This window comes from Drosophila yakuba, chromosome X (genome assembly GCF_016746365.2).
Source record: "Drosophila yakuba strain Tai18E2 chromosome X, Prin_Dyak_Tai18E2_2.1, whole genome shotgun sequence".
NCBI classification, from domain to species: domain Eukaryota; kingdom Metazoa; phylum Arthropoda; class Insecta; order Diptera; family Drosophilidae; genus Drosophila; species Drosophila yakuba.
Genome location: NC_052526.2, coordinates 1002003 through 1026830, shown reverse-complemented (window position 1 = coordinate 1026830; position 24828 = coordinate 1002003). Strand labels below are relative to the sequence as shown.

The 24828-nt window shown below is 47.2% G+C and overlaps 4 protein-coding genes and 2 long non-coding RNA genes across 8 annotated transcripts; 3 read left to right on the top strand and 3 right to left on the bottom strand.

Annotated features, from left to right (window-relative positions):
* Positions 1-2701: 2701 nt before the first annotated feature.
* LOC6523886 lies at positions 2702-5785 on the top strand. Its single transcript, XM_002099723.4, has one exon. The coding sequence runs from the start codon at positions 2765-2767 to the stop codon at positions 4523-4525; it is 1761 nt and encodes a 586-aa protein (XP_002099759.1). The 5' UTR covers positions 2702-2764; the 3' UTR covers positions 4526-5785.
* An 83-nt stretch (positions 5786-5868) lies between these two features.
* On the bottom strand, positions 5869-7218 carry LOC6523885 (27 kDa hemolymph protein). The gene is made up of 2 exons (XM_002099722.4): positions 6913-7218; positions 5869-6805 (listed from the first exon to the last, which is right to left on the bottom strand). Exons 1-2 carry the CDS (start codon positions 7091-7093, stop codon positions 6042-6044), a joined length of 945 nt encoding a protein of 314 aa, XP_002099758.3. The 5' UTR covers positions 7094-7218; the 3' UTR covers positions 5869-6041.
* Positions 7219-11409: 4191 nt separating this feature from the next.
* On the bottom strand, positions 11410-12807 carry LOC120322372. The gene is made up of 2 exons (XR_005562164.1): positions 12630-12807; positions 11410-12564 (listed from the first exon to the last, which is right to left on the bottom strand). It is a non-coding gene; the product is annotated as an uncharacterized LOC120322372 (long non-coding RNA).
* A 267-nt stretch (positions 12808-13074) lies between these two features.
* LOC120322371 lies at positions 13075-13905 on the bottom strand. The gene is made up of 2 exons (XR_005562163.1): positions 13830-13905; positions 13075-13621 (listed from the first exon to the last, which is right to left on the bottom strand). It is a non-coding gene; the product is annotated as an uncharacterized LOC120322371 (long non-coding RNA).
* Positions 13906-13918: 13 nt separating this feature from the next.
* Positions 13919-15929, top strand: LOC6523884. The gene is made up of 2 exons (XM_002099721.3): positions 13919-14110; positions 14264-15929. The coding sequence occupies exons 1-2, from the start codon at positions 13945-13947 to the stop codon at positions 15790-15792; spliced, it is 1695 nt and encodes a 564-aa protein (XP_002099757.1). The 5' UTR covers positions 13919-13944; the 3' UTR covers positions 15793-15929.
* Positions 15930-17405: 1476 nt separating this feature from the next.
* Positions 17406-21659, top strand: LOC6523883 (eukaryotic translation initiation factor NCBP). Of its 3 annotated transcripts, none has more exons than XM_015189875.3 (2): positions 17406-17548; positions 19934-21659. In XM_015189875.3, exon 2 carries the CDS (start codon positions 19961-19963, stop codon positions 21305-21307), a length of 1347 nt encoding a protein of 448 aa, XP_015045361.2. In that variant the 5' UTR covers positions 17406-17548; positions 19934-19960; the 3' UTR covers positions 21308-21659. The 3 variants fall into 3 exon arrangements, with proteins under 3 accessions (XP_015045361.2, XP_015045362.2, XP_002099756.2); XM_015189876.3 differs by having other exon boundaries at positions 17406-17552; XM_002099720.4 differs by lacking the exon at positions 17406-17548 and adding an exon at positions 19772-19893 and having other exon boundaries at positions 19951-21659.
* The last annotated feature ends 3169 nt before the right edge of the window (positions 21660-24828 follow it).

Genomic DNA, 24828 nt, shown 5'->3' with positions numbered 1-24828 from the left:
CTGTCATTATTGACTGGCAAAGACTTTAAGGCAACTTTTGTTCCGCTCCCATGCGCTTAACTTTAAGGGCTTTACCTTATCTTCTCCACCAGAGCTGAGCTCTGATCCCTGCTTCTTTCGTTTGAGCTAATGAAAAGTGTGTGTCGCGCAAAGTGGAGTCCTTGAATCCTTGCAGCTGCAACAGGCCCTCCTGGCGCGCAGCTCATCCAAATGAAAGTAAACCAAAGCTCTGCCAAGGAACAACAATAAACGGGTGGTCCGGTGCAATGCATGTTTAATGCCTCCACCGCCCAACCACCACTTACCCCCCAGTATAAATCCGTGATGGAGGAACGCTCTCCAGCTTTCCTAGGTAGCCTTAAACATGTTTCCAGCACGGGGGCCACATGTAGTGGCCACTGGCCACCACATCGGGATTAAAGGACCCTTTTGTGCTCCCATCACAACTATTTTCTGGGATCAGCACTGTGTGGGTATACTTTGTAGATAGCAAATCTGCTATTCAACACTGGTCTGTACTTGGCCGACCCAGCAAACACCGCTACCAATACTGTTTTGTCTGTTGGCCACTGTTTTCGAGCCCAAGTGATGGCAAAGCATTCTCGCCGCACTTTGGCTAAGTGGGCGAATGGCGCATGGAAGCAGCTGCTCCTGGGCACCGAAGCACCAAAGCACCACCTCCAGCCTGCTAGATCCATCCTGCCAGCTCCTTCATTTGCTCCCTCTTGGCAAAGTGCCCCATATCACGCACAGGCAAACATTGCAAGGACCCCAAATGCATTCAATTAACAATTTCTCCGGCCCTAGACCTGGCACACAATTTTACTTCACTGGCTGCTGCAGCTGGGAACTAAAAAAGCGGGAGCAGGAGGCGGTGGTGGCTTTTAATCAAAAACTTGCATTTGCCAAGTGGCAGGGAAACTTTTTGGGCCAAGTTTGTGCGGCGCCAGAAGTGGGTAAACTTCACCAAATTGTGACGTCGACAAAAGTCAAATCGTGCCGACTCGCAGCACCCTGAAGGCCTCACATGTTCATTACGCTACACGATTGCAATCAGGGGAATGTGTTTTGGGGTGCAGAATTAAAAGATACCGTAGTGAAATGACTTGGCTGGATATATGGCACTCACTGTGATGCAAAAATGTACGAAATTTATGTTATTATAATAACTCTCTTTCAACAAGTTTGTATCAATGATGCTGATTCCTGTATCCTTATGCATATCTGCGTAATTAACGAGCAAATACTGTTGAATTAGGGTTTCATTTATGAATCGTACTCGCGTAAGGGAATCATTGATTACAATTCGTTATTCGTTGTGGCAGAAACCATTCTGGACGTTGTCAGTCAGCAAGTGAGTGCCGTAAATTGCCAGGCGAGTCCCGTCCCGAACTCGGAACTCTGTGGAAATTCAAAGCATTGCCGAGAAATGAGCGTAACCGACGCCAAACACCCGCATGCCAAACGGAGCTCCACCTCCCAGCCCAGACCATCCCCAATCGTTTTCCCTTCTGTTTGCCTCGCCCACTCCATTTTAAAAGTACTTTTGGAGGACGAGGATCGAGGATGGTAGGTGGCGGATGGAGGATGGCTGATGGCTGGCGGGCTCGTGCCATTTAGCAAAAGTAATTAAGCGTCAATGCGTTTCATTTGTGTTACTTTTCTGGGCAATTACGGCGCAAAGTTTGCAGTTTTGCAGTAGTGCGGCGCAAAATGTTCATTGTTAAAGACAGACCCAGACCCAGACTCCCTCAGACTGCAAAAAGATTTTATGCCACAGCCCCAAAATCGATCGCAAGAAGGGGATAGTTGGTGTTTGATACAGCGTCAACAGGTGAGCCCCCGACTTTCCGACTGTTATCAGCGTTTTCTTCTCCATCATCGTTATTATCATTATCATTATGATGAGCGTCGTCGGGGTTCGGAAGCGACGTTTTACCAACTACCGGGAATCCCTCCACTGGCCACTGCAATGTGCTAAAAGTGTTTCTCATTAAAAAGTTGTTTCGCAATTTTATTATCCTGTCGTTACCGAGGTATTTGTAGTCCAGAGTCCGTGTCCGTGCCCGTGTCCGTAGTCATCCTTTCCGTCTTCATCCTCGTCCCCCAGGTTCAGGTTCAACCAGTTGGTTGGTTGCTTCATTGTGACGAGCTGAGCTCAACCGGGGTGACAATGTCAATAAAGCAAACTTCGCACCCGGCCAAAAGCCCTGCGGAGATCCCCCGCTCATAAAATTATTTTTAAATTACTTGTAAAAATAACAGCAACAGCCGGAGCGCAGGGAAATGCAAAAAGTTTAAATACAAGTGGGGAAAACAAAAATTATAGCGGGCGGGAAACAAAACGGAGCAAAACAAAATCATTTACGATGGCTCAAGGGATGGCAACATGGCAACCAGGAATTATCGTTGCATAGTTTGGCGGCAACAATTTGCACAGAAATTAAGCTTTCACAAGTATTTCTACTCTGAGTAACTTCGAGCTCAAGATCGTTCAGTTGTAATCCAATTAGTTGGGCAAAACGATAAGCACCCCGACTTACAAATCGATGAATTCTTTTATGAATCGTTCATAAAAATAGTTATTATGCGGCCGGATAGGCCATACTAAATTTGGCTAATTTATAAAGTCCAACAGCTGGCGGCCACAGATAATTCAACATGAAGGTGGCTATTATCGCAGCTCTCGCCCTCTCGTTTTGATTAGATTGCGATTCCTGCTTTGCGGAAACTATCTTCAGTGCTCAGTACGCAGTCGAGCATAATGTCAAGAAGAGGTGGCTTCATTCGGCTGTCACTTCTGGTGACGGCGTCCGTCTTGGCGATCTTCATCCTCCTCAGTGCTCTGCAGCGCACGGATAATCTGAAACCCACGGATTTGAGCCTATATAGCGGCAGTGCAGAGAATGGGCTTGCTGGGAAGGCGACTCCGCCACCGATTCGCCACCTGGAGGAGCCCATCAAGGAGGAACTTGTGCGGCAGCTGGAGCAGGAACTGCCGGAGGTGGACTATGGCTTCTGGTACCACTGGGCCAAGCCCTTGGCCTACAAGATAAACCAAACGTGTGCGGTATATCCCGATCCTTTGGATCTGAAGCTGCACAACATATACTGGCAGACCTTCGTCAACTCGAACGTGACCTTTCGCCTGTACGCCGCGTACTTCGACGAACGGAAAGGACTAAAGCTGCCTACGGTAAGGATTTTGGCCACTGCCAATCAGATCGACGACGCGTTTCCCCCAACCCATTGCCAAATGTGGTACGAGAACTATCTGGAGCCCATTCTCGTGCCCGTCTCGGAGTTCTTGAGTGTGTGGGTCAAGCAGTGGGGCTACAAGCCGCATCTTAATTACCCGCATCTGTTGAGCTGTAGGATTCCCTTGGAATTGCCGCCGCCTGCGATCAACGCCTTTCCAAAAACCGTGTCTCTAGTTGCGCGGCCTTGCGAGAAGGCCAGTAATTCGCTGAGGGTCAACGTGAATCAGAAGCAGCCAGTGTCAGTGCCAGTGCCAGTGGAGATCGCTTCCTTGCAAGATCCCGAATCATCCAATGCCACAAATGAAGCTCCTCTGAACTTTGGCGTCTGCCTCAAGGGATTCGATTTCCCCTATGTGGATTTATCAGAGCGCCTTATCGAGTGGTTTGAGCTGCAGCGCATTTTTGGCGCCTCGCGGATCTACGCCTATATGTACGATGTTCATCCCGCGGTGCAGAGGGTCCTCGACTATTATCAGCGCACTGGATACCTGGAGCTGCGACCCTTGACCCTGGCCAATGGCATGCCCAGACTGAGGCACTACCAGCACATGCTGCTGCAGCAGAGGAAGCTGACGAAGAGGCTGAACGAACTGATACCCTACAACGACTGCTTCTACAGGAATCTGTACCGCCACGACTATCTGGTTAACGTGGACGTGGACGAGGTGATAATGCCGCTGGGTGAAAACCGCAATTGGCATCAGCTGGTGCAAAAGACCCACGCCTCGGAGGTCGAAGAGGGCGGCAGCTGTGCAGGTCGCTTCCCCGCCTTGTGCTTCATCAATTCCTACTTCACCAAAGTGCCCACCGAGTTCAGCAACCACGAGGAGCAGGCCATCGCCGGCGAACTGTATGTCCTCCAGCACACGCAGCGGATCAGGAACTACTCGACGCCGGGCAAGGCCACCAAGTGTTTCCACAATGCCCGCCTGTCCTTGACGCTGCACAACCACTTCACCCTCTCGTGGCTGCCCGGCGGTTGCAACTCGCGGACCGTGGACACGTCGATTGCCCAAATGCAGCACTACCGCGAACCCGATGACAAGTATAATCAAACCGATTTGACGGACGATCGCAGTGTCTGGAAATTTGCCGGCGAACTGCGAGCCGCCGTGGAGTATGTGTGGCTTCATCTGGACGACGTGATGGCCCAAGTCAGCGATCCCGAGGAGCAGCAGCAGCTGGAGGAGTCACTGGACCAGGAAGGCGACGAGCAACAGCCTCTTCAGCCATTACTTCCGCTGCCTCCACAGCCTGTATCATAAGTTTGTGCTCAGCTAAGGTTTGCTTTACATCAATGGGGTTCGTTGCTTTAAAGTTAATCAATTGGTTGGTGACTTTGTGCTTATTTACGCTGCTGATAAAATAATTTATGCTTTAATAGCGCTGGTCATCAAAGTTCCCCAAAATGGTAGTTATTTGTAGAAATAATTTATGTAAGTTAGCTAATTCATTGCTAAAAAACCTATTATATAGTAGATATACCTATTTTTTTTGTATTTATTATATTTATATCGTGCGATAAATGTACTCAGCAGGTTAATTAAAGAAAATTAACAAAAATAAATGTTTACCGCAAGCTGCGATCAAGACTTGTCGCCTGCAAGTGGAAAGCCCCCATCCATCATACTCCAGTAGTTTAGAGCGTAATTTCCCGATCGATTGCTCTGATGTGAAAGGTGTGATAGGTAGAGGTACGCAATTCGCAGTTATTGATTGTTCCGGCTAGTAAGCAAATGAAAAAGCTATTTTTGCGGGGGAGGCACTGCGTCCCTTTCCCAACTGTGTCATAGTTTTATGCCAAGCAAGGCGGCCTCATTAGCTCCGAACACTGTTCATTGCAGCGAAAATAGTGGGCGTTTATCGGTAAAATTGTTGCGAAAAACCCACAAGTCACCAAAAGACGTGTTGTGCTTTAATTAATCTACTGGCATAATTGCGTTCCAGCAAGTGAATTCTGTTCTACAACACCATTTACTATATGTTCATATGTGAAAGTATGTGTTTATATATAGCTTCTTCCTTTGTACCCTATGGAATTTGGTGGCTTGTTGAATTTAGGGAACTGTTGACGTATCCAGTGCGAAAGCAATTAACGCACCGCACCGATGGCATCGCAGATATCACGAGCGCGATAGTACGTACCCCTTCCAAGGAAAAACTTCAGATTCAGTGGCCGTTGAATTGCCCAATTTCGCTAGGTAAACCTAGTCATTACGCACGATAAGTCCACCGTTTTTACTTTTGTATATTTTTATAGTTTCGCACTGCTGCCCCTCCGAAAACTTATCAGCTCGTAAAACTGGTGCAGCATTATTCCACTTTCGCCCAAGAGTATGCCATGCTCCACGTAGAGATCCACGTTTCCGCTGTAGTTGTAAGGGACTAGAGGACGGAGGACTGAACCTTATCTGCGACACACGACGGTGAGCAAAGTCCTCGGGAACTACGACCATTGAGTCACGCCAGGTTATCGCAAACAGTCGCTCACTATCTTATCAGTGTTTTTGAATAAATGAAATAACATTTATCGAATGGTCAAATATAACACTGCAGTTCCGGCCGATGGGCCTTGGTCAGCGGTGATGCCAACAGAGTTCCAATCGGGTGCGTTCATCGTAATCGCGTTTATTATTGGCAATTCCTTAGGAGACATTAAATTATACGGCACCGATACTCGGTGCCCACTATACACACACAAACAGACAAACAAAAAAAAAAGTCAGTAATACACAGGTGTTAGTTATCGCAAAAAAAAGATAACCTAGGTATGTTTTCCATTCAGGGGCGCATCAGGAGCATTGTGGCGCCCAAGAGAGGGCCGGCCAGAGAGTAGGCGAGTCCAGTGGCTGTATTGTTGCCGGAGGCGGCCAGCAGGATGGGCTTCTCGTTGGCACGAGCCTGCATCCAAGCCTGGCAGTCGGTCTCGTTCTTCACGAAGCGGAAGACGGACTGAACGATGTTGGCGGTTGTGATCTGGGTGCACTGTTCCAAATGATGGACGACACACGCCTCGAAGCGCTGCAGGTCCACGCAGTGGGTGGGCGAGAACAGGAGTTCTGGGCGGCTCATCAGGTCCGGAACTTGGCCATCCTTGGGAATGTACTGATGGAAGGATTGGTTGAGGCAATTGCTTATGGCCTCCTTGTTGGCCTCCAGGCACTCGGGTCCCTGCTCGGCAATGAAGAGGGCAATCTGATCGCCACCATGCGAGCAGGCGAAGCCCAGAACGGACGCTCCAATGCGGGTGACCGTCTCCTGGTGGCGCTTCTCCTCGGCGGTCAAGCAATGCTGGGCCTTGGCGTTGAACTCCTTGACACAGGCCTCCGCCTGCGGTGCCTTCTGGCAGTACTTGCTAAACACCATGTCCAGGTCGCCGTTCGGCTTGGCCACATCCATCTCCTCCTGCAGAGCCGTCAGGTTGACCACTCCGCTGATGCAGGTGCTCATCTTCGCGGCCGCCCGCTCGATTTCCTCGTAGAAGGTCGCGTTGTCCGCTCCATTAACCTTCTTGCATTTTTCACGATATATTCTTTTAACGTCCTCTATAAGAGATTGCAGGGAGAAAGTGATTGTAGAGTCCACTCCGAAAAGAAGGGAAGTGTGGGGAATATAGCCAGGGGACGGTTATGTCACTCTCCCGAAATCTTACCGATGCTAACGTTCGTGTTGCGGTACTCGGGCGGTAAGAACTGGGCCGAAAGTCCGCCTAGCTGGCTGGGATCCAGCTTGGTACTCGCCGAGCCGGTGGACGAAGGAGAGGCGGTGACCTCCAGGAGCAGAGCGCCCAGAGCAGCCAGTAGGCAAACGCCAACCATCCCGTACTTGTTCATGCTGGCGATGTATGGAAAGGTCGATGTGGTGGTGGGAGTGGTGGTATCCGTCTGATCCGTCTGTAGAGCCGACTGTGGTTGAGTGTTGCCCGTGACTGAATGAGAACGACTTCTCCTAGGCACAAAGCGACATGGCAAAGCAAAACCAAGCGGCGATGACGCCGCACAGTGGGCTCGATCGTAATGCTTTGCAAACCTGATCTCTCTCGACAATCTTATCGGAAGCAAACTTCGATTTCTGTGTGCTGTCTTTCCTGATAATCATAAATACTTCCTTGAATTTCGTGCTGATTAATCAATTTATATATTCGTGATTATTCATTGGCAATGGTTATCGCAATTCTTTGTAACCCTCGATTACTTAAAAATGCAAAAATAGGATACAGCTATGAAAAATATTAAGCTCGAGTCCATAGGCAACTATTATTCTGAAAGTTATTATTTAAATATTCAAAATTCCATCTTGTGAGTGCGCACATGGAATCACTGTGCGATTGCGTTTCGGCTTTGTTCAATCAAACGACAGTGACATCATTCACACTTCGACCACTGTGGCCAAAGTACAAAGTTTTTCCAGGGTCTGATTCTTTTTCCGGCATTTACAAATCGTAGATAAACGCGAGTGATTTCTCGGCAAGTGGCTGGCCGATCTCTTTCCGGTACCAATTATCATGAAGGTAGCGTGGAGACGGGCTCCAGAACCATGGACGCTGTCGCCGAATTGTAAATTTGCCAAATTTCTAGCCTCGATACCGTTTGGCCGTTTGGTCGTTTGGCTTGTTCATCGTGCATATTATATCTTATCGGCATATAGGTAATATTTATGTACTCGCTATCTCAATTGCCGGCGGTCTCTGTTTCTTTTGGATTTTGCCCGGTATTTGTACAAAAAATTGGGTATATTGTTTACTGAGCTAATGAATACGTTTACTTTGCAGAAGAAGTGTAATAAAATATTATTTATGAGCTTAGACGATATCACCATACCATATCATTTAAATGACCTTTTATGTGTTTTATTGCCACCAACTAATCGCAGTCGGAGATTTTATTTCGACTCGGACTCGGCTTTCTTTCTTTTTGCTTTCAAGTGATTACTCAATGAATTCACAGAACCTGAGGCGGCGTGACTACCAGGTATCGGATAGTTGGCAACCCAACATGTTTGCACTTCCAGTTGAGTCGGCAATCTGCCACCGCACGGCAACAACAGCGTGGTTGAAAATTAAGAACAAAGCGTCGGTGATCGGCGATCGGGGGACATGGGACATGGGACTTAGCTGTTGCCCGATCTATGGTTACGATTGCGGAATTTTTCTTAGGTCGACAGTTGTCGGTTTCAGGTGGCTCTTTGTTTACGTCTCTCTGTATTGTTTAGGCAATGAGGGGGTTTCTTAATCAATCCGCACTGAGTGCACTTTACGATGCACACATCTACTTATGCACTGTATGCTATGTAGGTCGTCGTGTGTCGAAACCCACGCTTTCCCCAATTTCACGCGGACTGCGAGAACGAGCAGAGGCCAATTCTCTCGCCTAGGGAAGATTCTCCACAAGATCTTGGACTCTAGTTGAGACTGGACTAACTGAATTGCTCACTTGCTTCCGTCGACTTTCATAGCGCGTACATGAAACCGGTTCTCATAACGACTTCCAACGAGCACGGTGGTCAAAGTTCAGCAAGTACTCGACATGACTGTGCGATTACCTCTTGGAGGTCTGGACTACTCAGACTTTCTGCGCAGAGGTGTCAGTTCTCGACTTCAAAAAGATTCGACTTCTTAAGAGATGGTCCGCACCGCTAGTCCGCACTGATAAGAAGCAGTTCCAAGGCATCGACTAAAAGTATACTAAGGCATCTGACGGGGAGGGCTATGCGATGGAAAAAGCAAAGCATACTTTTAAGATTTGAAATCGAATGTGCAAACAGCAAGCGCTGTAAAAAGGGCTGGGAAAATATAGAGCCATGTTAATGGAATGGTTGAAAGCAGATTCACGGATTACGGCGTGAAGACGAGTTTGAAGAGCACATGTGAACCGGCGGAGTAATTGGGCGCAGTGGAGGAGCGCATATTAATGGATCGAACTCGGGGCAAACGGGAGGGAAGAGCTGCAATAATGGACAATTATAATCAGTGGGTGGCCCTTCAAATATTGAGCATACGCAACGTAGCACTCAAGCATTGGCGGATGGGCTGCTTTTGAAGCCAAGCAAATGAGCTGACCTCCTCTGCGCTACTCCACCAATCCGGATAGCAATTTGTGGCAACTGCACACACACACTTCCGACGAGGAAAATGAAGCGTTGTAAATGGATCTTCAGCTGCCCGCACGCCAGATGCCTTTCTTTCCGACTGCCTTAATCAGACATCGTGAAGGACTCGCCGCTGGGGGGAGGATAGCTGGCTGTTTGCCTTGCTGGTTGCTTTATGAGCTTAGTCTGTGTGCTTTACTACCCAATTAAGCTAGGAAATACATTTAGCAAACTAATGAATTATAAACACACACACACACAATAGTGAGCCGGTCAGCAGTCTGCTCTGCTGGTGGAACGTGGTCTTTTACGGCATTCCAATATTTTTGGCTTTCGACCTCCTGACGCCCTTTCTTCCATGTAAGAAGTCCAGTCGATCCTCACTACACCGTATGTTGTAGTTCACAAGATCTTTACAGTTTGGATTGTCCAATAAATCGTTTAAACCTTTTAATAGCAAAGTCAAAGGAGATGGAAATCTAATGAGAAGCGCATAGAAGGCGAGGATTTATCAAGCTTTGCTGCTCTGCATAATATAGAATCCGCTCATCAATGCACAGTTTTCCTTGCTGCCAGCTCGTTGAACATTTCTGGTTCCGCACGGAACCATTTAACTTTCCTCCTCGTTAGCCGCTTTCGACACCCCCCATCGCCTCCTGCTCCGGAATCAAACATGCCACGCCGAACTCTGCTTGCAGCGTGTATCCTTTTAAATGAAATTAAGCTAATTTGGGAAACAGGCAGCGCGTCATCATCGTCCTGGACGATCCAAGGGAACGGATGCCGTGGAAACGGCAACGGAACTAATTCTCGCCGAGGAGTTTAATTCAATGCAGAGGAAGGCCAGCACATGGAGGCACTAGCTCATGCATATGCAAGCTCCGCTTCCCCCGCGCACTAAATCAAAGTTGTCTGTGTTGGCCATTCGCAACACATGCTACACGTCTGTGATTCCCCCTACTTTCGGGTACCGTGCCACCTGTCCGCCGTCCGTCCGTTTGGCCTGCTATTGTAATTTATTATCCTGCATGGCAAAAAGGATTTTCATCAATTAATCATGCTGATGATGCTGCTGCTGCAGCTAGATAACACTAACGCACAGATTCCACTAACCGATGTGCCGTGTCTCGTGTCCCGTGTCTGTTGTCCGTTGTCCATTGTCCGGTAACCAGAACTCGACCTGAAGCCCCAAATGCGACTCCTTTCCTTCGAACAAAAGATTGAGGCCTGAGTTCTGGATTCGGGACCACAAACCTGATAAATTAGTGCGAAACAAGTGGTCTAGGGTCAAGGTGGATGTGGAAGTGGCAGGCTGGCGATATCCCGGTGATCCCCACCTATCTTCATTGCGGCGTATGCATGGTGAGGCACGCAGCTCTTTCAGTCTGGCGAACTCGACTTAAAGGTCTGCACTCAAGGCATATAAATAGATTAATCAACATAAATTACAGCTTAGGTGCGTCTGTCAGAAGGCGTTTAATTTAATAAATTCAGTTTGGGGCTAAAAGGAGATGAAATATTTCTCTAATTAGAAGTTACTCAACGCATTTGTTTTGCGGCACAACTGTTTACGATTAAATACCACTTAATGCACTACATATAATAACTGCTCAAGCTGGCTCAATTCGAATGTCTGAATTATATTTCATTATTTTCCACGCAGCTTCAAGCCCTTAAAGCAACTGGCCCACTCTGCAGGTGGCCTTGGCCCTACTGACTTGCTAGCTAGCCAGGCTTCTCGTCCTCACCTCCACCCTTGGACTACCGAATGTCTTGTCCTTTCGATTCGCATGTGCCTTGCAGTCTGGGAGGGTTCCGTGATTTATAGAGTGCGGGCCGGGTCGAGTCGAGTCGTGTTGCTTTGCCAGTCAATGCACTCTGTGGGTGGGTGCGGGCATTTTAATTCAATGCCCGAGTAAATCAGCTTAAAGTGCATGAATAGTCTTTTCATGGACGATTTCATCAATTATTCAAAGCTGGACCACCCTAAGTAAAAGTAAATTATTGCCTGGCGGCAGCAGAGCGACTAGTTAAAATAGCGCCAGCAAAAACAGGGTCCGGAGCAATTTTTCGTTAACTTTATTATGCAAAATTTAATTTTAATACGCAAACAGGGCAAATGACGGTGCAGCTGGTGAGCTGGTGGCGTCGTGTTGTTAAGGCCAGGTCAGCTGCAATGCGATGGGATATTCGTTTGGCATCACCTTTCAGATCGAATGATTGATTGATTGACTGACGCACGTACTTCACTGCTGCTTCTGGATATAGATGTGCATGTAGATGTGGATGTGGACGGGCATCTGGATGGACGAAAGCCAGTAGGATTATTTCCTCCTTGGCCCTGTTACATTGCCTTATTATTTCCATTTACGGATTTCAATTAGTGCAGTTAGATTGAGCTGTGCTCTTGTTTTCCCAGAGCCTAATGCCATGCCATGCGATGCCACATACACACTACACATGTGGAGGAGAAGTCAATGTTGGCATTCTAAGTAATTGAGATTTGTGTACAGTAACGCTAATCACTGGGGATTTCTCGTTTGACATATAACCACTTACGGACGAAATGAATGGAAACTTGAAGCATATGTGGACAAATAGTTATTAATTGTATGAGGACAATAATCTTTAGGTCTCTCACCACAACGTGGGCCTTTAAAGTTGAGCAGTCCGAATTTAAGAATATTTCACATCCAAAACTCATATATGTATGTATGTACTTACGATAACCCGTTGGCAGCTTTTTGTACGTGAAATAATTCAGCTCATTAGTAGGGCGTCCTCATCACCGTCTACGCAGCCGACTTCGGTCTTCTGAGTGCCTTGTTTTCAGTCAGCCACGGCATTTCTGATGCTGGGGGTGGGATTCCAGTTGGGGCGGGGCTAATTCGGGCCATAAATTTGCTGCTGTTGCTGGTTGCTGTTTGTTGCTAGCTGGTTGTTCGTAGCTGGTGGCTGGTAGCTGGTTGCATGTTGCTGCGGCTGCTGCTCCCAGGCCAACTAAGCCTCGCCTCCGCCTCGCTGATATAATGTGACACCAGCTGCTTAATGTTTTGGTTAAAAGCATTCTAAGTGAAATGCAACAGGGCGGGGACACGAGCGTGGAGTTGTTGCAGTCGACTTTCACTGCCCGCAAGCCGTAGACAAAAGAAGGAGCTTCAGGAGGTCTGGTCTGTCCGTGCCGTGCCATGTTGGGTGTGCAAAGTGGAGGCGTGCCCTGCTCAGGATGGCAATTTGCTTAAGCGAAAAGTTGCCACATTCGAGCCAAGGAACTGAACACACCTTCTAGCGCCGACAGTGGGTCGCGTTCTCCTCCATTTGGAAGAGCTAACACAGGAATTACTATAACTTTGATTTTAGACACTAAATAAAATACCACTTTGATTTTAAATACTAGTTTCTACCGCGTTGCAGGGTGCATACACTTGAATTTTTGAGAAGCGCAGAGGAGCGCGTTAAAAAAAATCACTAACTTTGATTTTAAATACTAAAAAAATACCACTTTGATTTTAAATACTAGTTTCTACCGCGTTGCAGGGTGTATGCACTTGAATTTTTGAGAATCGCAGAGGAGGGCGCTAAACAAAAATCACAACTTTGATTTTAAATACTAAAAAAATACCACTTTGATTTGAAATACTAGTTTCTACCGCGTTGTAGGGTGCGTACACTTGAATTTTTGAGAATCGCAGAGGAGGGCGCTTAAAGGTAAATAGCTTAAATGTTATATATATACAATATTTATTTAGCATTCACTGGGCTTACTTCTATCAAAAGTTTATCTCAAGGCTGGTAAAACTGTTAGTCCTACCCATATTAATCCGCGGCGATGGCATCTTTTTACACTGTTGAGAACTCTGCGAAAGAAACTACTTCTACTGTTGCTGTTGTTGCTGTTGTTGCTGCCTGCGGCTGTTGTGGCAACATCATCATCATTCATTTGCGCCCAGGTGCGTTTTCGTGTGCACTCAGTACTTCGCCGCTTACTTGTACTCGTATTTGGGTTTTGGGTTTTCACATGGCCTGGGGATGGGGTTGCCGGTGTCTATTGCACACCTTGTGGCAACTTTCTGCGGATCCTTGCAACGAAGCCACACGTGAGTCGCCCTCTTCTTGTTTGTTATTCTTAGAACTTGCGCCTGATTCCGCTTGGCTGGTTTTGGTGTCTGCTCGAGTTTTAGTTGCTGTCTGCGTTTCGTTTCTGGTTTCCGGTCCTGTCGCCTGCTTTTGGCCGCTTCTGCTGGTCTGGCCGATGTGTTGTTCTATCTATTAAACTTGAATATACAAAGAAATAGTAAATACCCATCTGAAAATTACCAGCTCAGGCTGAATATGTCCCATAAATCGACTATTGTCAAGCATATAGATAGTAAGCAAACATCTTTAGAATTTGTATATCTGTAGCACACAGTTTGGGCTTTGCTGATTTTCTAGTACGTCTTTACAAGCTTAAATCGAAAAGGTCACCGCTCCAAGTCTTACGGATAATGAAAACAGCTTTAGCAAACTTTTCGCCAACAGTTCTGAACCCGAACAGATGGCGAGGCCGAGGTATTGTGGCATTTTGAGGCAGGTTCCAGATCATTCAAAATTCGATATGTCGTCTAGCTACACACGCCTGTTCCGCGTTTTATTCGTGATTATTTTCATCAAGTTGCTCTTCCTTCTGGCACTTTATTTGCACAGCTATGATGGTGTTGCCCGCTTTCAGAGGAGTTCGCAAGTGGATGTATTCGATGAGCTGCTCGTAGATCGCAGAGGAAGTAAGCGAAAATCCCATTTAGGCAATGTTTAAAAAGATGTGTTTAAAAGAATGTGTAAACATATTAAAAGTGTGTCAATATTAGAGCTAATATTGATAGAATCAGGCGAACTACTTTCATTAAAGGGTTGCAAATTCCCATCTACCATTTTAGTGCCTTCTTTGGAGCAGCGATTGCAATGGATCCGCGAGGAAATGCCGTCCTTTCCGCTGGAAGAGCTCCTGGCCAGAGAAAACAGGAAATTGCCCGCGGCGAAGTGTGGACCCGCGCCCGATCTGATGAACATAGACTTTCACAACACCTATTGGCAGAGGGCCATTAATGGCAACCTGACGTACTACCTCTTTGCAGCCTACTACGACGACAGAGAGGCGGTGCCAGAGGCGCCGCTCGTGCGTCTGCTGGCCATGGTTAACCAGCACCAGAACAACTCCTTCGAGTACCCCGAAATCTTCTGCCAGTTTTGGTTCGAGGGCAGGGCCAAGCCCGTGATTGTGCCCGTTTCGGAGCACAAGGTGATGTGGCCCTTTTATCATGCGCCGCGGCGGTATTACCCCACATTCTTGAGCTGTCCTTTGCCAGAGGGTAAGCACCAATGGCTGGTGCCCCAAATGGTTTCCTTGGTGGCTAGGAAATGCGATATGGCCAGAAATCTCTTGCGCGTGGTCTACGAAGTTGATGAGCCTGCAGTGGCGGAAGAGTCCGTGGTGAATGCCTCATCCTCGTCGTCGGCAACATCGTCCACGGATCCCAAATTCGTGGTATGCGTGAAGGCCATGGACTTTCCGTATGAAGATAAGTCTTGGCGATTGATCGAGTGGCTGGAGCTGATGCGTTTGCTGGGCGCCCAGAAGGTGGTGCTCTACGACGCCCAAATGCATCCGAACATGACCAGGGTGGTCAAGGACTATCTGGTCACAAGTCCCGGCTTTGTGGAGCTGCGTCCCATGTCCTTGGGCAGAGGTGAACCGCACGTAGGACGGCACTTCCATCACTATGCCATGAAGGCCGACGGCTTCAATCGGATTTTGAACGAGATGATACCGTACAACGATTGCTTCTACCGCAACATGTACAAGTTCGACTACGTGGGTGTGTTCGACATCGACGAGGTAATAATGCCCCTCGGAAACGTAACCACCTGGCCGGAGTTGGTCAAACTTGCCCGCACTGTGCCGGACTACGAGAGTCGCACTGCGGCGGACTGCACTGAGTGGGTGAGCTTCTGCTTCCGCAACGTGTACTACCCCAGGTATCCGGAGCGTCCGAAGGTCTACCGAAATCTATCGAGCTCCTTCTACATGCTGCAGCACGTGGAGCGAGTGCGTCAGCACTGCGATCGCGGGGCAGCAGCCAAGTGTCTGCATGACACCCGATTTGCCGTGGGACTGCACAACCACTTCACCTTCTTCCACACCGAGGAATCCGCTTGCGCGGCCAAATCGGTGCCCATTGAGTTTGCCCAAATGCAGCACTATCGCGAACCGGACACCAAGGCCCTGCTGATCGACCCCATTGTGGATGCCAGTATCTGGAGATTCCAGCCGCAGTTGCAGGCCAGAGTAGAGGATCGATACCGGAGACTGGGCTTCCTGCCCACCGAGGAGGAGTTGGCCAAGACCCTGGAGAAGCGCCGACTTCGGGATGAACTGGTCCTGAAGGCGGCAGTGGGTGGAGTCTAGTCTTTGTTAGTGCATATCGAAAAGATTGAAGAGAAAGTCTTGCTCTTGTGCAAATGTGATAAGTACTCATAGCTGCATGGAGTTTTTTTTGTAGCCTATAAGTGAATAATGAATATAGTGTAAATATTTCTCAGGGACATACTAATTATTTGGCTATTTAGGGCGGCAGAGAAGAAAAAACCGAAAACATATAAATATTGAAAACAATTAAAAGCTGGGGTTCCCGATCAGACAATTCACCTTTTCACCTGTCTGACGCAAGTTTCCTCGAGTCATTTGCAAGCAGTTAAGCAAACAGGCCCAAAAACGGATGCTTATTATTTAAACACAATGTATAAGTACTTAATGCAAACGCTGCTATTTACATAGTATATGTGTGCGACTCTATGTTATTTAAAGTAATAAACAATATATGTGCGTCTATCTTTTGTGCAGCTCAGTTCACATTGACATGGGTATAAGGTATTTGTTATTTCTGTACGCAAGCAAAGAAAATGCTGTATTTTAGCCCAGAATTCTTTGTGACGCCATCTCTAAGTTGGTCCACAACAGCTTTCTTCTCCGCTGTTAAGCTTTCCCGGCGTTCTGCTATGTTTTACTATGTTTTGCCCCTCTGTTGTTTGATCGAGCAGGTTTTGGCCAGGCCAAGTCGAGCGGCTTGCTTCAGTTGGCCACGAACTGTTGGACGGGTTGGAGATGAACTCCCCGTCACTCCCTCCCCCATATTGTCTATTGGGTGGGTGCTTGGTTTATGGGCGGCTTTTTTGCGTAATGCAACTTGTTTCAACTCTTTAAATATTTTACACGGTTTAGCATTTTGAATTGATAATTCCCGCACCGCCCTGCCCCCGCACTTATGGTTCAATTTCAGTTTGTGCATTTTCATAATGCTCGATGAATTGAGAATGCCGTGTTTGCATTTCAACTCCGAGTGACTTTTTCAAAGCGATTCCAGTCGATTCATTCGCCGGCAAAAATGCAAAATGCAAAATGCAGAATACAAAAATGCACATAGAATTTAATTTAATTTGCGCACACTCATGCACCATTTATCCACTTCTAATTAATTGCATTGCACAAGAACACAACGCAAAACATTCGAATGTGAACGGACATGAACAAATATACAAATGTGCACAAAAACACGCTCAGAGCCACGCTGAAAGGGGCAAAAAGCGACACAAGATGAAAATATTCATTATTATTTGGCCAAATTGCGAATTAATGATATGAGCAAACAGGCAGGCCAAAGTGTTGTTGGCATGCAAATTATGCCAGCGCACAGCAACAAAAGCGATGCGACTTTTTAATTAAATGCTTTCGCTCTAATCCAGGAGCGCTTAGTGGCACTGGCACTGGAACTGGGATTGGGATTGGGATTAGGGAAATCGCGAATGGGAAATGCGATCCCTGGGAAGTTCATAGGCAGCAGGATGGGAACAAAAAAATGCAGAATATAACCGAAGAGGGACCGGAAACGGAAACGCAAGGCACAAGCACAAACACACAACTGTCACCAGCAGAGCAGTCAAAATACATTATACATTAACTTGCAATCTACGAAAAGGTAGAAGTGCCTGTTTCTGACACTTGTTTGCTCCAGTGCATAGTAAGCCTAGCAACATACGACAGTTTTGGACGATTTAGTTCTAAGAACAATTGAGTTGTACTCAAATTTTGTTCGAAAAACCCTTGCGATTTCTTTGTTGCCATATATTTTGATTGGCCTGAGCGATATTCGGATAGTTGCAGAGCGGTAGGTAAGTTGTGTGTATGTAGATACGATCCATTCCGATCCGATCTGATCCGAAGTTATTACTTGTGGACTTGGGGGCATAAGTGGGGTTTCTCCCACCTTCGACATGTATGTTGCAAAGAGTTTGAGCGAAAACATCTTGTCTGTGGGCCAGCTTAAATTTCATTGGCTGCCGCCGCTTACTGGGAATCCCCGAAAGTATGCAGAAAGTTGGGCCAGAGCAATTGAGCGGATTGAAGGAAGTGGCGGCGGTGGCGGTGGCGGTGGCGGTGGCAGAGGCGGAGTTTGCCTTTGCCCCCTGCTTAACACCACCACCCCACCCGGCTAGTTCAACCGGCATGCTAGAATACGGGGAACAAAGTTCCAACTAGCCAAACAAAACAGAACAGTACAGAATAGTACAGAAGTGAGTTGAGTTGAGCTGAACAAAACAAAACAAAACAGAGCTAAACAAAACACACACAACGCAACAGGGAGCTGCTCATGTTTTTTGTTAATTAAAATTGGCATAGCAGCCGAAGGATAGGAAGGGGGAAGGGGGGAAAGGCAAGGACTGGGAACAACATTTTTGCATTTTCATCAGTTTTTCGGGGCAGCTAGCAGGCAGCAGGCAGCAGTCAGCAGTCAGCAGCCGGCATTTGAACATTTCAACATTTCAGCCAGCGACGATGGCCCACAGGTCACAGGTCACAGAAGGCGAGCACAGCAAAGAAATCCTCCGGCTTTCAACTTCCCACCTCCAACATTCAGCTGAATGAGTGCCACTTCGCTGTGCGCATATTTACCTTTAGAACATTTAATTTTTCAAGAGACGACAACCAACCGACCCGTTGAGGGCGAGTCCTCGATTTATGTGCTGCCAATAAATTTGCTCAACACTTTGGCCCCGTCTAATGCAATATTTACATCACATTGGGCGCTGGCTGCTGCCTGCTGGTTGTTGGTTGCTGGGCAAAATAAAAAATTGCATCGACAAGAACTGAGAAGAGCGAAACAGCTTTGTGGGAACTGAGAAAAATCACTGGTGACTTTTGTTTGGGATCCCGACTTACGCCAAAAGTAAATTATTAGGTGACATGAATCTAGATCGCTGCAGGACACTAGCATACAAGGTTCCAAAGCGTGTGTTGATCTAAGTACCACTTTACACTACTTTTTCCCAGTGCACCCAGTGTTTTGGCCCTGCTCTTCTTTCCCCTGTCATTTAAGTTAAAAGAGCATTTTGAAATGTCGGGAATGGGATCCCTAAACGCCTTTTAAGCAGCAAAATCTCCTGTAATGTGTCGCCTTCGCCATTTCCCTTTTTTGTATGGCAGTTGCGAGTAAGGAGATTCCCCTTTCCGTATAATTCATAAGCCATGCCAAGTGATATGTGTATGCGGATTCGCCACTGGCACTGCTGTCCGCGGTTAAGACACAGATTTTCCATTAAACCAAAACCGGGTCAAATGAAATGGCCAAAACCTGCTTGCCAAACCCCAAAAGCCTAACAGTTCGAACGCGCTCAAATATTTGGCACGCCTCGGATTCTGTTTCTGTTGCCGATTCCAGATTCTGATTGTGACATTTTTCACTCATTTATTCGAGTCCTTTTGACCCCATTTAAACTAATGGCAGCCAGAGCCAAATCGAAGTTCGAAGTAAAAGTGTTGCGATTGCTTAAAGTTTCCCTCGTCCGATTCATAATCGTGGATGTAAGGAATTCTCACTGATTTCAGAAAATGCGTAAGTAGTACGAAGCCGTACTATTTAATCTTTAAATCGGGAATAGCTCTTCCCTCGGTTGCTGCGGACCGTGTTAACGGTAGTCCGAGCGTAACTGTTTCAAGGAGAAGGCACAACTTGACCCGGCTAATAAGAAATGCGTGATGTGTTACCTCACACCCGTGTGTTTGGGGTTTTGCACCCACTCAAATCATTCAGTCCGAGGGTGTGTAAATATTTGTTTCTAAAGTTGCCAACTTCTGCACACGTCCCTTGGTCTTGGTCAGTTTTTCTTTTCTTTTTCTGAAGCCAAAATTTCCAGCTCACGTTCTTCGAAAAAAAAGGGGAATTTCGGCTTGTTTGTCTCATTAGTTGGAAGTTTAAAACGCGTTGGTGTTTGGCTTTATAGATCTATGACGCTGTGTACAGAAAGCTACGAAAATGAAAGATTCCTAATACCGAACTTAACTTTTCCTTAAATGCACATATGTATGTATAATGATTGGTGTTCAGAATAGTTAGTGCTGAGATTCCTGTTAACGTAAAAGTTGATCAATCTGTTTGAGGTTTTGGTAGTGCCAGGAACACAACACCAGTAAAGTGCAGGATTAAAGACAAGCAAGCAGTAGAGTAGAGTAGAAGTAAGTAACACCCACCTCCCTTTTCCATATCACCCAACAGCTGTTTCCGACCACCAGCCAAGCCGCCATGTTTCCCAACAATTTCTACAAGATGAAGAACTTCGCCAATCCGAAGACAATGTTCAAGAGCTGCTCAAGCAACGATGATTATCCCACACAAGGCCTCCAAAAAGTGGCGCCATCAACTGATGTCACCCCAACAGCTGCAGCTCCTCAATCCGCTGCTGTTCCTCAATCTACTGCACAGCCAGCGAAGACTCAAGAACCGAAGAATGCTCCCAAGAAAACGACGCCTCCAGAGCCTCCTAAGCAGGGCCAAAGCAGCAAGAAGAACAAGAAGGGCAAGAAGAATCAGAAGAATGCGCCTCGTACTCCCAGTCAGACGAGCAGGAGCAGTGAAAGCCACAAGGAGTCGCGCAAGAACCAACCCAAGGATGCAAAGTCGACGGGAAAGGAGGACAAGGAGAAGGTGAAGGGCCAGGCGAAGGAGAAGGAGAAGGTCCTGCAGAAGGAAAGGGGACTGGAGCAGAAGAAAGTCCAGGAGCAGTCGTCGATAGTCGCGCAAGATAAGAAGAATGTGGTCGAGAAGAAGCTGCAGGACAAGAAGTCAGTAGAGAAGAAAGGCCAGGAGAAGGTGGTCCCAGAGCAAAAATATCTAGAGCAGAGGATTGAGAAGCAGCTGTCAGAGCAGAAGCTGTTGGACAGGAGGCTGGAGCCCAGGATATATCAGAGTGTGTATCCGCAGGTCAAAGAAGAGGAAGCGGTGGTCGCTTTCGCCGATTCCCCAGACTATTTGTCACTGAGCGAAGCAAGCGAGGAGGAACTGACCACCGGCGCGGAAGACGACGAATCTGTGGAGCCCGAGGAGCCCCAGCATCCACTCAACAGCTGCTGGACTCTGTGGTATCTGGAGAACGACCGAACCAAAAGCTGGGAGGATATGCTGCACGAGGTGACGAGCTTCGACACCGTCGAGAACTTTTGGAGCCTGATAACCCACATCAAGCCGCCATCGGAGCTGAAGGTGGGCAGCGACTACTGTATGTTCAAGAAGGGCGTTCGGCCCATGTGGGAGGATGAGGCGAATGTGCATGGCGGTCGCTGGGTGATTAACTTGAACAAGAACACCAAGCTGGATCTGGACAACTTCTGGATGGACTCCATGCTCTGCCTGATCGGAGAGGCCTGCGAGCACGCCGACACACTCTGCGGCGTCGTGGTGAACATTCGCGGCAAGACGAACAAGATCTCTATTTGGACGGCTGACGGGGGAAACGAGGCAGCCGTCCTGGAAATTGGACGCGTTCTGCGCGAGGGTCTTCGCATGGACAGTGTGTATGTGCTGAAGTACCAGTTACACAATGACACCAAGGTCAAGCAGGGATCGACTGTGAAGTCGATATACACTCTGTAGGTTCTCAACAGCCAAAGCCACTTGAGAATCAATCGCATTTTAGTTATTTTCGGTATTTTTTCACAATGACTTTTAAGCCATCAAGCAGGTGATCTGATTAATCAATGGTTCGAGCATTTACCATCCATTATCCATTGTTCGGAAGTCAGTTGGATGCCAAATCCCCAGTCATGTCGTCTTCCTTGTACATGTTGTACATGTAAATTTAAACGTTGCTCTTGTAAAGCGAAGAAATATATAATATTACTTTTTGGTCACGAAGTAGTACTCTGTTCTAAAGTCTAATTAAACCCGATTCCTGTTATCACTTCAGAATAAAGGAACATGCAACATTGTGTTTCTCGTTTCCTAAGTTCCAATCCGTGTACTCTATGCGCTGTTCTTTGTCTGCCCCACTGCTCCACTGCCCACTGCTTACTATATTGGAGCATTCAGAAGTTGGTTGCCTGCTTTTTGTTCGCTTCCACATCGGTCATTGGACATCGGACAATCGGACGTGGGACATGGAACATTTGGACGTTGGACGTTGGACGTTGGAGGTTGGAGATTGGACTTATTTGGCGCACGGCGTCACACAACTTGGCCGCGCTCAATTGTTTGATTTATTGGCATTTATTGGCAGTTGGCATTTTATTGTGACTGTTTTGGGTGACCACGTTAGGGGTAAGGTAAGGTAAGCTGAGGTGAGCCAGCCAATGATGTTGGCTTGGCGGCAGGTGAGCTCTCCTGCCAGTGAATTCCTTTTGTTGCTGTTCTTGGCCACTTTTCCATTTGACGGGCTTTTTGTGCTTAATGTGCTTAATGTATTTTCTGTGCCTTGCAGTGACCATTTTCGTACCTTCTAATTTCTTCCTTGGCTTCTTTTTTTCTTGAGCCTTTTATGGAAGCAGGCGCTCTTCTGGGGATTTTCTATTTGCAAAATATTCCTGGTGACTCCACAGAAAAGGTCAAGGCCCAGGTGGCCCATAAAAGCGAGCTCACCTATATTTCCGTCATTGATTTATGACACTTAATTTCATTCCATTGCGCCAACGAGGCAGAGCCATTGATTAAACACTTTAACGATTTTTTATGGCCACCAACAGTTGTAGTTGGACACCCACTTATTCGAGTGGGAAAATCGAGTGGGAAAATCGAGAAAAGGGAAAGGGAAAGCGAGAAGCCACTGTATCGATTTAGTTCGCGATCCCAAAGTGGGAGGACTGAGGGTGAGAGTCCGATGTTTAACAATGCTATTGCCAATAAACCGAAACGGAAAATCTGTATATACACATGCTGAACAGGAGCGGGCACCACGCCGCACACTTCACGGATAACAATTGCCAAAAAGTCCACGGCACTCTTCTCCCCAATAAATAAAAATGTAAAGTGTCTGGCGCTCGCAAGCCGACTGGGGATTTCTCTAAAATTTAAGTTTCTAGGCAGCAATAAAAACTGAAAACTTTGTAGCAAATATTTAATGTATCAGAAATCTAACGGAAGCTCTGCTTGCACTAGTTTACTTGTAAACGTTGTGCAGTCGACGAGACCCTCCAATCGGCACCAAAAAAGATAGAAACGAAACTGTTCCCTTAGGCTGCCAACTACCCCAAACTACCCCCAACTAGAGGGCCCCAAAAAGGCCGCCCCACAGGTGGCATTTGTGTTGTAAAACGTCGATTTACATGCGTGCTGTATGCACAGGGGAAAATATGTATATTTCCATGTGCATATACGCACATGTACCCATACACACATGTACACACAAGTAAATGGAAGGAAAGGCAGCAAGGCAAGGAGGCACTGACGAATTTCAATTTATTTACTTTTATTTGCGTATGCAAAATAGTCGGCTGCGGCTTGATTTTGGTTATCTCACACACGGGCACAAGGAGATCCACAAGATACAAAAGAAGAGGTTTGGTGAGAGGTTTTCCAAGCGCTTGAACTAACGCTCCTCAGCTATTTTCTCTTCCTTAAAGCTGTTAAAGCAGCTCGGGTTTTTCTAAACAAATAGCGCACTGTTGGGTTATAAGTTATATGTATATGGTATCTTATAATTGATTTCCCAAGCAAAGCCATTCAAATAGCCCAATCGATTTAGCCCAGCCAGCTGAACAAATCACTCAGCTTGAAGAGCCCGTATCCTGAGCACACAGCAATCGAAAAAAGAAAGCCCCTCATTGTGGCAAGGACTCGCATCAGCCATGGACAAATGGGTGCCTCAATTCTGACACTTGCCCCAATAAACAATCCATAATCCATAAAGGCACTCGACCGCCCACTATACCCTCCTCCAGCTACTCCCTGCCTTCCCAAGACAGGACGGAGCATTTATGATCCGGATCCGGACGAGGGAGACGAACATGTCATATGGAAATACTCGAACGAGGCCCCAGGACAAGTGCACAGAGAGAAAAGGAGCTCGACTTGAGCTAGCACCATGCATATGCATATTACTCTATGGACGACGATTATACAGATACCATTTAATGGCAACAGTTTGATCGGCTGTAGGCTGTTATGTAGGTCAAAGTGCAATGAAAACGGTGGCCACATATTCTCTTTTCAGTGTGGGGGGCCTACGTTGCCGCCCGAAATTGTGCTAATTATACGGCCATAGCTAATTCCGGGCCGTAGAGTGGGGTCTTGGGTACCTGGGTGCTTGGGCACTTGGTTACTGGTCACTTGGTTACTGGGCACCGGCCAGTTGGGGCGCTGAATAAGTCATGTGGCCGGTGTGATTACCTTTGGTCGGTCGGGGGTTCAATGGCCATTCGCACGATATGTCAATCAGCCGTTGCCCGTTGGCTGTTGGCTGTTGGCTGTTGGCCGTTGGCCCCGCTTATATGGCCATGACATGTACTGTACTGCTACAAACAAGAGGAGGAAATGTGATTCCCAAATTGTTGCAACCATTGGCAAGCTGCATTCATTAAATGCGCCCAAATGAGGCAGGGGCTGCCATTTTCCATATGTAAATGCGACTTCCAATAATACAGTCCATACTGCACTGCGCCCCAGGTCACAACACATCATTAGTGTTGTCGCCTCAATCTCCGCATGCCGCATCCAGGACGCGTCTTTCACGCACCACCACTTCACTGAAGCGAGATTCACTGCCCCATTAAAGAGCAGCTTGTTTTAGGTCTTAGACTTTCGTAATCAAGCCATCGAAAGTGGGCCATTGATCTTTGGGAACTTAAGTACGAGTATATGATGGTGGTATTTGTTCGTTGGCTATATGAATATCGTCACATTCGGAAATGCAAATATTATATATATATTGGAGGCATGTCTGCAAATACCAGTTCTCTGGAGCACTCGCATCTCCATTCCGACTGACCTTTGGCTCCCACTTTTCGGCCAGGACCTCATTAAGTTCAAATTGAATCGATTGTTTAGCTGTGATCAAGATAACTGGCAACTAAGCCGACAGACGAGTCCTGGGAGACAGCCTCTGCTGCACGAAGCAGCTCCAGCTCTCAGGATGAATCTGAATCTGTAGCTAGAGATGGAGCTAGAGATGGAGGTGGAGATGG

Excerpts from the sequence above, each read along its gene's own strand:
- LOC6523884 (XM_002099721.3), top strand. The coding sequence starts at position 13,945 with ATGTCGTCTAGCTACACACGCCTGTTCCGCGTTTTATTCGTGATTATT. Across the intron at positions 14,111-14,263 it reads GCTCGTAGATCGCAGAGGAA|TGCCTTCTTTGGAGCAGCGA; the intron begins GTAAGCGAAAAT and ends CTACCATTTTAG.
- LOC6523885 (XM_002099722.4), bottom strand. The coding sequence starts at position 7,093 with ATGAACAAGTACGGGATGGTTGGCGTTTGCCTACTGGCTGCTCTGGGC. Across the intron at positions 6,806-6,912 it reads CAACACGAACGTTAGCATCG|AGGACGTTAAAAGAATATAT; the intron begins GTAAGATTTCGG and ends AATCTCTTATAG.
- LOC6523883 (XM_015189875.3), top strand. The coding sequence starts at position 19,961 with ATGTTTCCCAACAATTTCTACAAGATGAAGAACTTCGCCAATCCGAAG.
- LOC6523886 (XM_002099723.4), top strand. The coding sequence starts at position 2,765 with ATGTCAAGAAGAGGTGGCTTCATTCGGCTGTCACTTCTGGTGACGGCG.